General features: G+C 45.7%; 1 protein-coding gene across 3 annotated transcripts in view; it reads right to left on the reverse strand.

The window, feature by feature from the left end:
* Window positions 1–12,239, reverse strand: part of CLEC16A (C-type lectin domain containing 16A) — a 1,932,649-nt gene that overhangs the window by 1,648,868 nt on the left and 271,542 nt on the right. For all 3 annotated transcript variants that reach the window (XM_069647805.1, XM_069647806.1, XM_069647807.1), the window contains exon 4: window positions 718–866. In XM_069647805.1, coding sequence (XP_069503906.1) covers window positions 718–866 — 149 coding nt within the window. The remainder of the gene's footprint in view (window positions 1–717; window positions 867–12,239) is intronic.

A 12,239-nucleotide genomic window follows, 5' to 3' on the forward strand; every position in this document is an offset into this window, starting at 1 on the left:
GCAACAGGTGAATGCACCCGACTCTACCGGGTCTCCCTTCAACACTACCTCTTCTATATTTAATCGCGCCGTCATGCTCATACCGATGCCGCCACGAGGTCTGACAGACGTTGTCCAACGTTTTGTTTTCCCCCTTTTGGCTGTTATAGCAGCTCCCATGTGTTGGGGAATTTTAAAACCATTCATTAATATCTAGGCATTTGTCTAAACGGACACACTCATTGCTTCTGGTCTCGTTCTGAGCTCTTATAACCATTTCCAAGTTCATTAGTTGGAAGATCGACGTTTACTGTGCATGGCGGAAGTGTTGGAGTGATATCTGCCTCGATCTCTTGTTGTGCTAAGCTGCTGTCCCTTAGCACTAGGCACGGGTAAGCCAGTACATTGCTGCTCGACATTCGTTGTAGTCCATGCAGAGAGCTAAACACGATTCATCAATCGAGTAATGGAATATTTAAACGTATCGAAGGGACCGCTCGGTTAGGGTATATGGATCCAACCGAGGATTGAACAATTTTGCTCTAATGGGAGGCCAACAGGAAAACTTTCCCAAACCTGGAGCATAATCAAATTAAAGGCGGACATAATATATTTTTCTTCATTGCAGACATTAAAAATGAGGAGTCATTGATAATCTAAACATGCGATTTGCCTTATCCTGTTTTTTACCATCAGGAAATAGCCCGTGTCAGTGAACAGGTCAGCTGTTTAACTTACCTCATTGTAGAAGAAATGCACAGTGTGATTGTTGAGTTTCAATGAAAGCGTCTTTAGGAACGAGATGTAGTAAGCCATAATTTCTTCATCAGAAAAGTCGAACTTGTGAACAATTATGGAATTGACATGGTTGTTGGACAGCAAATAGTCTGCAACACAAAAGAGAGAAGTGCACAATAAGCATTCACTATATCGGCTAGTGACGCAATCAAATAATGTACTGTGCAGCCACCTACTGGGTTAGTCTGTAAAAATGCATTGCTGCTCTGCAATGCCTTTCCCAGTCTTTGCTTTTTAGAAGATGTGTGTGCTCCTCCAATTAGAATTCCCAACATCATGTTCAGAGAATAAATACGTACAAAGTTCGCAAAGGTACTCAATCTACTTGGTTGAATAATTTGGCAAGTAAAATACAGCTGTCAATTACGGTGTGTTTGACATCAGCTGTCAATCATCTTTTCAGTGTTTGGTCAAAAGCTAGGCTACAAAATACAAGTAAATACAGTCAGTGGAGAAAATCAAATACCCCAGGAAAGGCACAGTGACGTATCTGGGTTACCTATGAAAGGCTGGCAGACTGGATACTAGTCAGTGTAAGAAAGCTGAGGGTATTCTCACACCTACTCCCCTTGGATCCTCTATGCAGGTGGCCAGGGAAAGGCCATCGCTATTGGATCATGACCCTGGGGGTGGACAAGCGAGGGAGGATCCCCTGGGGGGAGGCTCCTTGGGGATTGGCAGTGAGGTGCCTTTAGGTGAGACATGGTATCCTCCCTTATCCTCATGACAATGAGCCCAAACCTCCCCCAACCTTTATGGGTCATTGTAGAGCAGTTCCTCTTTATTTCCCTTTTGGGGTACAAAACAGTAATAAGACGAGGAATAAACAACTGAGAGCAATAGACACTACTTACTCTCACCACTCTGGTACTGGAACAAAGAAGATGCATAATGCATAAAGGTAAGGCATGACCTTTTAATCAGAGTCAGGCACCTTAATTAAAGGAATACGCCTCCAGCTCCTTGAAAGACCACAGGTGTATAAAATATAGACTATAGATGCATATGGAGGAAGCAGCAGCGGAGAAAGCAACAGCAGAGAGAGCCACAGAAGAGGAAGCAGCAAAGGGAGGAGCTATGCGGGAGCACTAGTAGCTGAGATGCCAAAACGCCTACCAAGATCCCAGGAGTCCTGCTGGTGGAACTCTGCCGGACAGAAGGGAAGGTGGGCAGCAGGTGCTGCCGTGGAGCGGAGTCAGAACTAGGCAAGAGAACTGGCGAGTGCTAAATGAAGCACCCAGTGAAAGGTTTTCCCGTTTGGGGAGAAGCTGCCAAGAGGAGCTGCCGGGTCTCAATGAGTGCCTGGGACACTGGAGCTACCCAGGTGCTCCAAGGCACCGTGAATGGAGTAGCGGCCCATGGAAGTAAGCAACATTGAACTTCTTGAATACTGAATTGAATGGAACAAGCCAAGTTACATTTATTAAAACACAGACTTGACAGTAAAACCTACATATATTGAATACCGAAATGAAAGGAAGTAAGGAAAAGAGTATTCATTGAGAATAGGGAGTTACGTGAAACAGCACAGCTGCTAAAATTGAACCTCAAAGGGAATGCAAATAACCAACTTGCTCAGATTGAACGACTTGGATTGTAAAGCTGAAGTAAAGGCTGAACAAGTGCTTGTTGTGGAGCTGCATTTGAGAAACCGCTTGTTTAGTAAAGTTGTTGAATTGCATTAAAGACACCATTGGTTCAGCTGTGATATTGAACTACTCAAAGAGAGCTTGAAGATCCTGTTTGTGTGACCTGTAATGGGTAGATCGTGTGATCCAACAACTTCACCCAGACCAGAGAACTACTACTTGTTGAATAAAGAACTGTGGAAAGCAAATGCAAGGTTCCTCGTTGCGTGACCTGTAATGGGAGGACCGTTTGGTCTAATAACTGCGCCAAGACTAGAGAACACCTATATGGTAACAAGGAAGGTTGCTGTTGCGTAAAAAAGAAAATTACCATTGGTGCATATAAGACTCAGGGAAGGGAACCCAGAGCTGTAGAGAACTACGGAAATACAGTTTAAAGCGAAGAGCTTTAAGATGCTTCTTTTTATGACATCTTTTGGCATTAATCTTGGGGAAGGAAACCCTGTGACGTGCTGCCCTGGAACTATATTCAACTTGGGGTAGGGTATCCCCCATATTAAAAAAGGTGTGGAACTTTGTTAGTTTAAGTCCAGAAGAAGGTAAATTGAACATTGGGAAAAACTGGTTGACGTTTAGGGTAAAGAAGCTGTAGAGAAAGTCTGAGCTGGAAATAGTTTAGTTTATGGTTGACATCCCTACACATTGTTTTGTCTTAGTTGTGAGGGCAAGCATAGGTTTTGGATACAGACAAAGTCTTCAGCTGAACTTACTGACACAGACTTTCCTTAGTTTCTATAGGTAGGGAAATCCCACCATAGCATAGGGCAAGTTAGGCCTTACACCATCTTGACATTTTCTTTAATAAATCCTCTTTGTTATACGTTGAATCTGTTGTCCGGGTCTCCTTCCATAATGCCAATCTCACATCAGTCAAAGGTTAAATTTGCCTCTAAAAGGCCATTCTGTCGCAGTCACATGTAAATGAATTGAAAATAGGTAGGACTTCAACAACTTTGTTGACCTGACAATCAGTTGTTTTCCTACATTGGTCTTTAGGGACATGTGGTGAACCAGAAGGATCCACAAATCGATCAGAACTCACTCGTGGAGCATGAGATGACACTTTATTTGTGAAGATAGAGAAGGTGAAGGGCATTCCCAACTCTGGTTGTAAAGCGAAACTAAATGCACCATTGTTCAGCAGCTTGAAGAAGCCTTCTGTCTTTAAGACAAAGAAAGCGAATGGTATTCCAACATCGGTTGCTATGCAAAACGGAATACAGACAAATTAAAGCCCAGTCGTTTGAGGAAGTTCTTAAGAGTAACGCGCACATATGGTGCGTCCATGCAAATTACGGACAGGCAATCTGAAACTACTGCGTTAGTATGAAGCACCCTAGCCTCGACCTCAGAAGTAAATCGCCCAACGAAAAGTACCTGAAATGCCACAAAGTGTAAACCGGTTTAAGTTCACAATCCTGAAGACTCACTTCAGCACCCAGAAGGGATTAGCTAGATTGGTTATGTCGAAACTATCAGATAAGGGAAGTCCTATGTGAAGATGTTGTTGACTGTTTAGGACACCTATAGTGAATTATCATGTGTGGACTAATATTAGGAGTGGTTTTCCACTCAGAAGCAAGACAATTGTAAGCTGTAAAAACTTGAAGAATGATTCATTACTTGTATGCTGCTTTATTAATGCTTTTTGCACAAAAATGGTCTTCATTAATAAAATGGTTTAAGGCTTAAACCTTGGGAAAATATAATTTTGTGTGGAAACCAGTTTAATTGTATGTTTAAAAAATCTTTTTATTGAATGTTTTCTACAATGCTTTTAAAAAGAAAAAATAATAAAATTGAATGAATTATTAAGGCTGCAATCTTAGTCTCCTCTCCATAGTCTTTTCCACTTTCATGTAAGAAACACAGCATTAATGGTGTTTCGGTCCCACAGGGCATCATAATTGTTCAATACATAGGAGTCTGACTCAAGGACATCAGTTCAAAGATGTTTATTTAACTTAAAGAAAAATACCTATCTGCCCCTATTGCTAAGAGTGATTTCCCTTCCCATCAACTAAACTAAAAGTGCTTGTGTTTAATCAAAAAAACGAAAAAAAAATAGTCCTTAGTCCAAAATCTAATAACTACCTGGCCCTTTCACTTTAGGAAAAAATAGAAATAAGCCAGAGCACTATATCCCCTGTTCAGGCTTCTTTAGATCAATCTCACTCGGGTCTCCTAGGGTTTCTCCCAGAGTCTATGTCACAGTTCAAAGAAAAGTTCCCAAGTCTTTAGAGAAATCAAATGTCTTAAGTTACTTAAAATGGAGGAAGGATTCCCTTAATCTGTCTCCACCAATGTTGTCGCTCTCTACTGTTTGTATACAAAGGAAGTCACCAAGTTCCCCTTGTTCCTTTTACTGGTTTGAATGGTTGAATCCTCCAGGTTCTCTTTCACTTGTAGGTTGCAAAGTTCCACCTATCTCAATAGGGATCTCTAGACACCTCTGGCCCTCTGACTTTCTTCTACCTTGGGGCTGTATCTTGGGCCTTTGCCAATGTCCAACACTCTGGTTTCTAGGGCTCCCGTAACACTTATTGATATTGTCTTTCTGAGGGTCTGACTGACCTGTACGTGGTTTTACTCCATTTGCTTTTCCTTCTCCTTTCTTACTCTGTTCGGCTCGCCTCCCTCCACACTGAGAAACCAAGACACCTTCCACTGCCTTCGGGCGTGCTCCACCTGAGAGAGGTCTCAGCAGGGACGTTGCAATTTTTCAGTCTCTTCGGCTTCTCTGTCAAGTAAGCTTTCAGTTTCCTTATTCGGTCAGTCTCGGCACTTCTCGCACTGAGAACGGCGGGGTTCATTCCTCTGATCTCAGCGCTTGTTTGCAGGCCCCAGGGCCAACTTGGCTGCAGCGCGGTCAGGCCACCAGGTAAGACGGGGTTCTTTTGCCTTTGATATGATAGGTTATTTTAATACCCAGAAGTTTCAAAGCGCAGACCCGGGGATCAAACCTGTTTTGCTCTGTGATGTCTTGCTTCCAAGGCGAGCACGTTGCCACTGAGCTAGCCTCCCGAGACACTGCCTCTGTGATAATGCACTTCTCGATGCCGGCCTCCCGGCATCTCTATTCCACGTCTTGGTCTCTCCACGCTACTGATAGCTCCGCGATGCAGTGCGGCTCCATCTCTCAAGGATGTTGTCATGTCAGAATATCACCCCTTTGAACTGATTAACCTCAACCCTTTAAGATGAGTATTACCCTGGAGATAGATAGGGATGCATAAGTTACTCAAACAACAATAATCAAAATGACTCAATTAATTGGTACTCAACGAGATTCATAAAAAACGGAACTTTTATATTCAAAACTGGTCATCATTGACATTGACCTACATCACTACCAACGTCATGCTACATGGCAAACTACAAAAACCTAACAGCAACTGTGATAGGCTCTTAGTGAGCATCTAAATATATGATCTATACTAGTATGGGATAGTGAAGAAAAGTGATGCGTTTCTTATCAGGTGAGGCAACTAAACCCTTCCCTCAAAATGGCCACTATGAACGTCACTAAATACACCACGTCCCATTGGCTACACAAACTACAGGACCCTTAATTATGCGGTCCCCTACAATTGGTTGGCACTCTAACTTCCGTCAGTACTTTTCCACTTATGTCTAGCAGCAGGCAGATTGGACTTCCAGGTGCTGGTAAGCTCGTTTTACCCCAGCTTCCCACCAATTAGCATATCAATCTATCATCACCTCAGTGGTCAGCGTAGACAATTAGGCTTTGAAGCTTGGCCTTGAGTTTGTTCTGTACTGTGGAGAATCAGGGGAGTGAAGGCACGCTCAGCCCTTATGCGTAGGTGTTAGCATCTTGCTAGTCCAAATACTATTTTTTAATAGACCTCTGACGTCTTCCTTGTTTGCTTATGCCTTTTGAACAGGAGCTTGTTCTTTCACACAATTTTGTATCCAACTTCAGCCTGATAAGACCTTGGCTTCTTGGCTTAGCTTCATGGTTCATCCAGCCTCACCCTTCGAGATTCACTTTTAATTCATGTGTTTTCTTGCTGCGATACACTGATAAGAGGCCTTTCTTTTTTAGTCCAATTCTGCTATGACATGTAGTGGAAACATCCATCATTTACTCCTTATGCATATATGTATATATTGGCGCATGCCGCAATCTATTCACTATAAAGCTAGCCTCAAGAATACTTTGTCTGCTTGCGTTTCTTTTGCATATGTACACGTGTAAACTGACTTGATATCTTCATCCATTTTATGGCATAAGCTTCTACACCTTGATCCCAAGATGTCACTTATCCTTGATACTTTCTTATTAACTTCAATTTCTATTAGCATTTTGTAAAAATTATAACAGTAACAATTGGCCCAGCCTCATAACTAACTCATTAAGCATCAACTGTTTCCCCTCCCCCGTACCACCCACCACCCTCCATCCAATGTCACTATATGAAGATTCCTGGTCTCTGCAGTTTCAATTTTTGTCTGTTGACGAGAAAATGCTTGCATGCGCTGTATTCTCTTTGGGTGCTTGGGTTTTTTGCTTAAGGGTTTTTCTCAGCAGACACTAAGTTGTCAGGCTCATGCTGGGTTAAGGCTCCCTTCCCTCCAAATATGTCCTTCTCATTCCGGGCTCCTTCGTCTGGGTCTCAATCGCTACCTCCCCCTCTCCGACCCTGCATCTGTAGCGGCGTCCAGGTTTCAGTGAACTTCCCATCCCCAAGACTGCTTCATCCCATCCCAGTTTATTCTGAAGGTTTCCGGATCATCATTGACCATCGCTGTCAATTTGTCCATGTGGAACATGTTTCAGTTTATTCTGCCATTCCTTTTTAGTGGGGATGTTTGTGCTCTTCCATTTTTGTGCTAGGGCCACCCTCCCTGCTCGTAGCATCGTTTCCCACAACCTCGGGTATCTATACACATCAGAGTCCCTCTGTGGGAGGCCCAGTAACATGGTTAGCGGATCGTGTGGTAGCAGTTCCCCAGTGACCTCTTCCATCCATCCCCTCAAGTCCCCCCAGTACTTTTGTATCAACGAACAGTGCCACCACATGTGCTCCCTTGTACCCAGCTGGCCACATCCTCTTGGGCACTTCGGAGAGATCCTTGCGAACATCTTTGATAACTTTAACGGGTCTCAGTGCCATCCCTGTAAAATGTTTCAGTTGTGTTCCAAGTCAGCCGTAAACAGGTTTCCATGGAAGGCTATCCGGAATACCTTCTTCCACGCCTCCTCAGTGAGGACCTCCCCCACCAATTCGTCCCAGTAACGCCGGAACCCTCTCCTTTCTGTGAGGTTATTAGTATTCAATATTTTGTACAATTTGGATACCATACCCGCCCTAGATCCGGTCGCGTCCAATGCTTTCTTGAAGGGAGTTAGGATTCTCATGAGTTTTGTTCCCATTTTTGGTCACACAAAATGCCCTTTAACCGAAGGTACTCAAATATGGAAATCATACCCGGTCCCGTGCCTCAGCCACTTCCTCGTATGACAGGAACTAACCCCCCCTGAACATTTGGCCCACCCTTTCCATGCCACTGTCCGACCAGTACTGTGCTTTTTTATATCCCTTGTTCCCCAGCCTGATCACTGGGCCCCACAGGGAGACCATCGGGGAGGCCCATGTCGTAAAATGCTCTGTGTGTTTCCCTTCCCTCAAAAATGACCAAAGTACCCCTAGGGTCTGGTGGTGTTGAAGTTTACCCGGGATGGACCTACGTGGTGCCCATAGGAGATTGCGCACCTTAAGGGAGTGTGTGTCCATATCTCCTAAATAGGTCCAGTTTGCGTTTGTGTTGTCTTGCATATGATCAAGGAGTACCTGTAATTGGGCCACCCAGAAATAGAGATGAGGTCTGGTAGACCGAAACCCCCTTACTCCCTCGAGAGAGAGGATCACTCTTTTAGTCCTCAGGGTTTTCTCCTGCCATATGAAGGCCTGGATCCCTTTCTGGAGGTCGCTAAAGGTCTTGTCAGGGACTCGTGATGGGAGCGACGAAAAGAGGTAAAGGAGTCTCGGTAAGATGTTCATCTTTGCCGCCGTCATGTAACCGTACCAAGACAATCTCAGTTTGCCCCATCTAATCAGATCTGCCTTGACCTCGGCCGTTATGGGGTCGTAACTGGCCGGTGTCACTTTCGCGAGGTCTCTTGTGAGGTGTATGCCCAGGTAACAGATCGAGGTCTTCCCTACGTTTATCCCCAGGAACCAGTTTAAGGGGCGAGAGTTGGGTCCTGCACCCCGATTGGGAGTAATGTAGATTTTGATTTATTCATTTTTTATTTATTTGTATTTATTGTTTTATATAGCGCCTTAATCCAAGGCGCTTTACAGTTAACAAGAACACATTAAACATGAACAGTAGAAGCAATAACAGTAAACATGAATCAAACCAGAAAATAGGCATGTAGAACAATTTACATAATAAAAGGGGGAATGGAGGGGAAGGGGGTGGGGAAGGAGGGAAGAGGGAGAGAAAGTAGTGAGTAAAGTGAAGAGTAGGAGAATTTAGAAGAGAAGGGAAAAGATAAAGAGAACACAAGGAAGGGTACTAGAGGGAGGGAGAGAATTTTAGCCTGGAGAATTTCCCTAAGGTTTCGATTAACGTGAGTAATGGTGGGAGTGATTGGTGTGGACTCCGATATCCCAGGATGTCGTCTGCGAAAAAGGAGAGCTTGCATTCCATCTCACCCCTCTGTATTCCCCTGATGTGTTCTCACTGATGTGTTCTCACAGCTATGGCGAAGGGCTCCATCCTTGGGGCATATATCAATGGGGAAAGGGGGCATCCCTGCCTTGTACCCCTCGAAAGGTTTAACGGGGCTGAGAGCTCTCTGTTCATGTACAACTTTGTCGTGGGGGCCCTGTACAGGGCTGCAATCCACTTTTGCATGTGTTCCCCAAAGCCCATCTTTTGGAGTAGCGTCCTGTACTGCCATTTGACTCTGTCAAAAGCCTTTTCTGAGTCTATCGACAACAGGCATGCATCGAGGTCTGACACTTGTGCATAGTGGATCAAATTTATCGTCTTCCGGGTGTTGTCCGAACCTTGTCGCCCCTTGATGAACCCCACCTGATCCCCGTGGATTAGCATAGGCATGATTCCCTCCAACCTTTTACCCAGTATTTTCGCGAGGATTTTAACATCTGTGTTCAATAGCTATACGGTCTGTAGGAGGAACATTCGGTAGGGTCCTTCCCTTCCTTGGGTATGACCACTATGATTGCCCCCATCATGGTTTCGGGTAAGATGCCGCCCGTCAGGACTGCATTAAATACCTTGGCTAGGTGTGGAGCCAGCGTAGAGTGATACATTTTATACAATTTCACGGTGAATCCGTCTTCCCCTGGAGAGGTGCTACCTTTCATTCCTTTCATTCCCTTGATTGCCCTTACTACTTCTTCCTCTATCAGGGCCTCTACGTCTTCCGAAACCTCCCTCGCTAAACCCGGGAGTGGGATTGTTTTGAGGAAATCCTCAATCTGAGCGTCTTCCCCCTCGTATTCCGACTTGTACAGTTTCTCGTAGTACTTTTGAAAGGCCGTCCCTATACTCTGGGTATCATAACTCAATTTCCCGGTCTCTGATTTCGTGGCTCTCACCATTTTGCTTTTCTGGGCCTCCCTGAGCTTCTACGCCAAAATCTTATCCGCTCGATCCCCTTTTTCGTAATATTTTTGTTTGAGCAACTGGAGACTTCTCTCCGTTTTGTTCAACAGAAGTTCTTTCAACTGGGACTTATAGTGCTCGAAGGCTATCGCCTGTCCTGGGGAGATAGGACAGCCTGGGGTGTGGTCCGGTTGTAGCTTTGCTATTTTCTCCCAGAGGGTTTTTTCTTGTTCCTTGTGATGCTGGAAATGCATCGGAGGGACAGGGCCTCCGTATCCTTGTCCTTTACTGCTTTTTATCGTGTTTTCTGCGCAGGAGTTCATGTGGGACTCCTGGTGGTGCAGCTCTCTCCTTTGGTTTTGGTGAACAGACCCATGGGATATCCTTATGGCACCCATGGGTAGGGGTGCAACCCTGTGCCCCTAGTGTATGTTTTTGGGCACCTGTGTGTGACCCACAGAGCAGGGTACGGGCTGGTGGCAGCTCCGTGCTGAATTGACTGCTGCCCTGAGCGTCCTCCATTTTGGGATGCCCAGGCCCTGTCATTGGAATCGGTAGATTCCTGATGGAGACAAAATGGCCCCCATGGCCTCTTGCCTTCCATCGCCTGTTACCTTGATCTTCCCGAAGTCCCGGGAAGCCCTGACTCTGTCCCTTCCCCCTGACTGGCTGTTGGGTAGAAGTTCCATATATGGTAGTGTGGGGAAGTGCTGACCAGACTGGCTGGAGCCTTCTCAACGACCGTATGTTGTGGGTACGCCTGTGGGTGGAACCTGGGTGAATGGAGTGTGTGACGAATACACATTCTGTGTTGTGGGTGTCTAGTATCTAGTGGTTGACACAATGACAGACAGCCCTGCCTGAAACCGGTATGAATGCAATGTGGAGTGTTGAATGGCTTGGTACTTGTCCCACCACACAACTTGTTGCGAGTGTCTGGAGAGAAGTGAATGGCCTGAATGCACCATGTGCCTGATTGGCTGCCTGCCTGCCTGCATGAATGCCCTTAGTCGTGATTGGATGCTTGAGTGTGACCCAGCGGAATGAATGGGAGATCAATAGTATATCTGGGGACCTCTCACTACTAGGAATCGTGTTCAGAAGCTGCAGTCTACTACGACGAGTAACTGGAGTGAAGCTTGACCTTGAAGCCCTGCTGGACGAGAAGAATTGCTGTTGCTCTCCTTCACAATCTGATAGCTGCTGTGTCTACAAGGACTGACCCAGAGAGGATCTGGTAAGGCGCCCTCTTCTCGAGCAACGAGGGACCATCGTGCACCAGCAGATCTTTCCCAAAGCTCCCTGGTAGACAGACCTTCGACAGGCTGCCAACCCTAGAAGGGGACCGCCGCGGAATCACAAAGAGAAGCGCCCGGACTGTTGTCTGCCACTGTCGACAACCGCCGTCGCCGTCTGGAGCCGCCGTGCTCCCGTTTTGCCTAAGAACTTCATTGATCCAAGGACGCTCTCGTCTGCATAGTCGCCGCTGTATCCTGCTGGAGAAGGCCAGACCGTCAACGCGCCGAGGAGCATCCGCCAGTGGGTTTCCCACCACCCAAGGACCACAGAGACGCCGACGACTTGATGCCCTTGCTGGGCCACAGTTCTTCAAACTCTTTCGGTCCAGAACTATCGACACTGAGGTGCCCCGCACGCCTCTTCTTTGCAGGACGTTTACGATTCCCCGTCAACGAGCACCGCTAGGAACGACGCGGCCACTTCTCTGTCGTAGCTCAACCTGTTCTCCGTCGGACGTTCGACGACCCGTGACTCCTGCCTTAAAGGGAGGGCACTCAAGAAGGGCCGTCGATTCCTCGACGAGGAACGCTACAACGCCAGGTACTTTGGGGTTGCAGAACTATTGGGAAGTCTCGTGTGAACAATATATGTACTGGGCTTGTATCTTTATTCTACAGGTTGCCCAGGTGGGGGTGAGGGGGATCTCCACACAGAGCAGTGTTTAACGGTAGTGACCAGTATTCTGCCAATTGTTCAACCATCTTGCTTTCCCTCCTCTGTCTACAGCTGGTTTCCTCTTTGTTGATCTGTGCGACATTTTGACAGTATAGTTGATGCACTTTAATGAGATCTAATAATCGTTGTAGCACCACTTTAAACTGTATATATTTACCATTGTTGGTTTTTTTTCCGAGCACACAGTGCGTTATCGTGATGTTCTATATACCTTTGAATATTAAATATATAAAG

Source organism: Ambystoma mexicanum, chromosome 2q, assembly GCF_040938575.1.
Source record: "Ambystoma mexicanum isolate Mex_15411 chromosome 2q, UKY_AmexF1_1, whole genome shotgun sequence".
Taxonomy (NCBI): Eukaryota; Metazoa; Chordata; class Amphibia; order Caudata; family Ambystomatidae; genus Ambystoma; species Ambystoma mexicanum.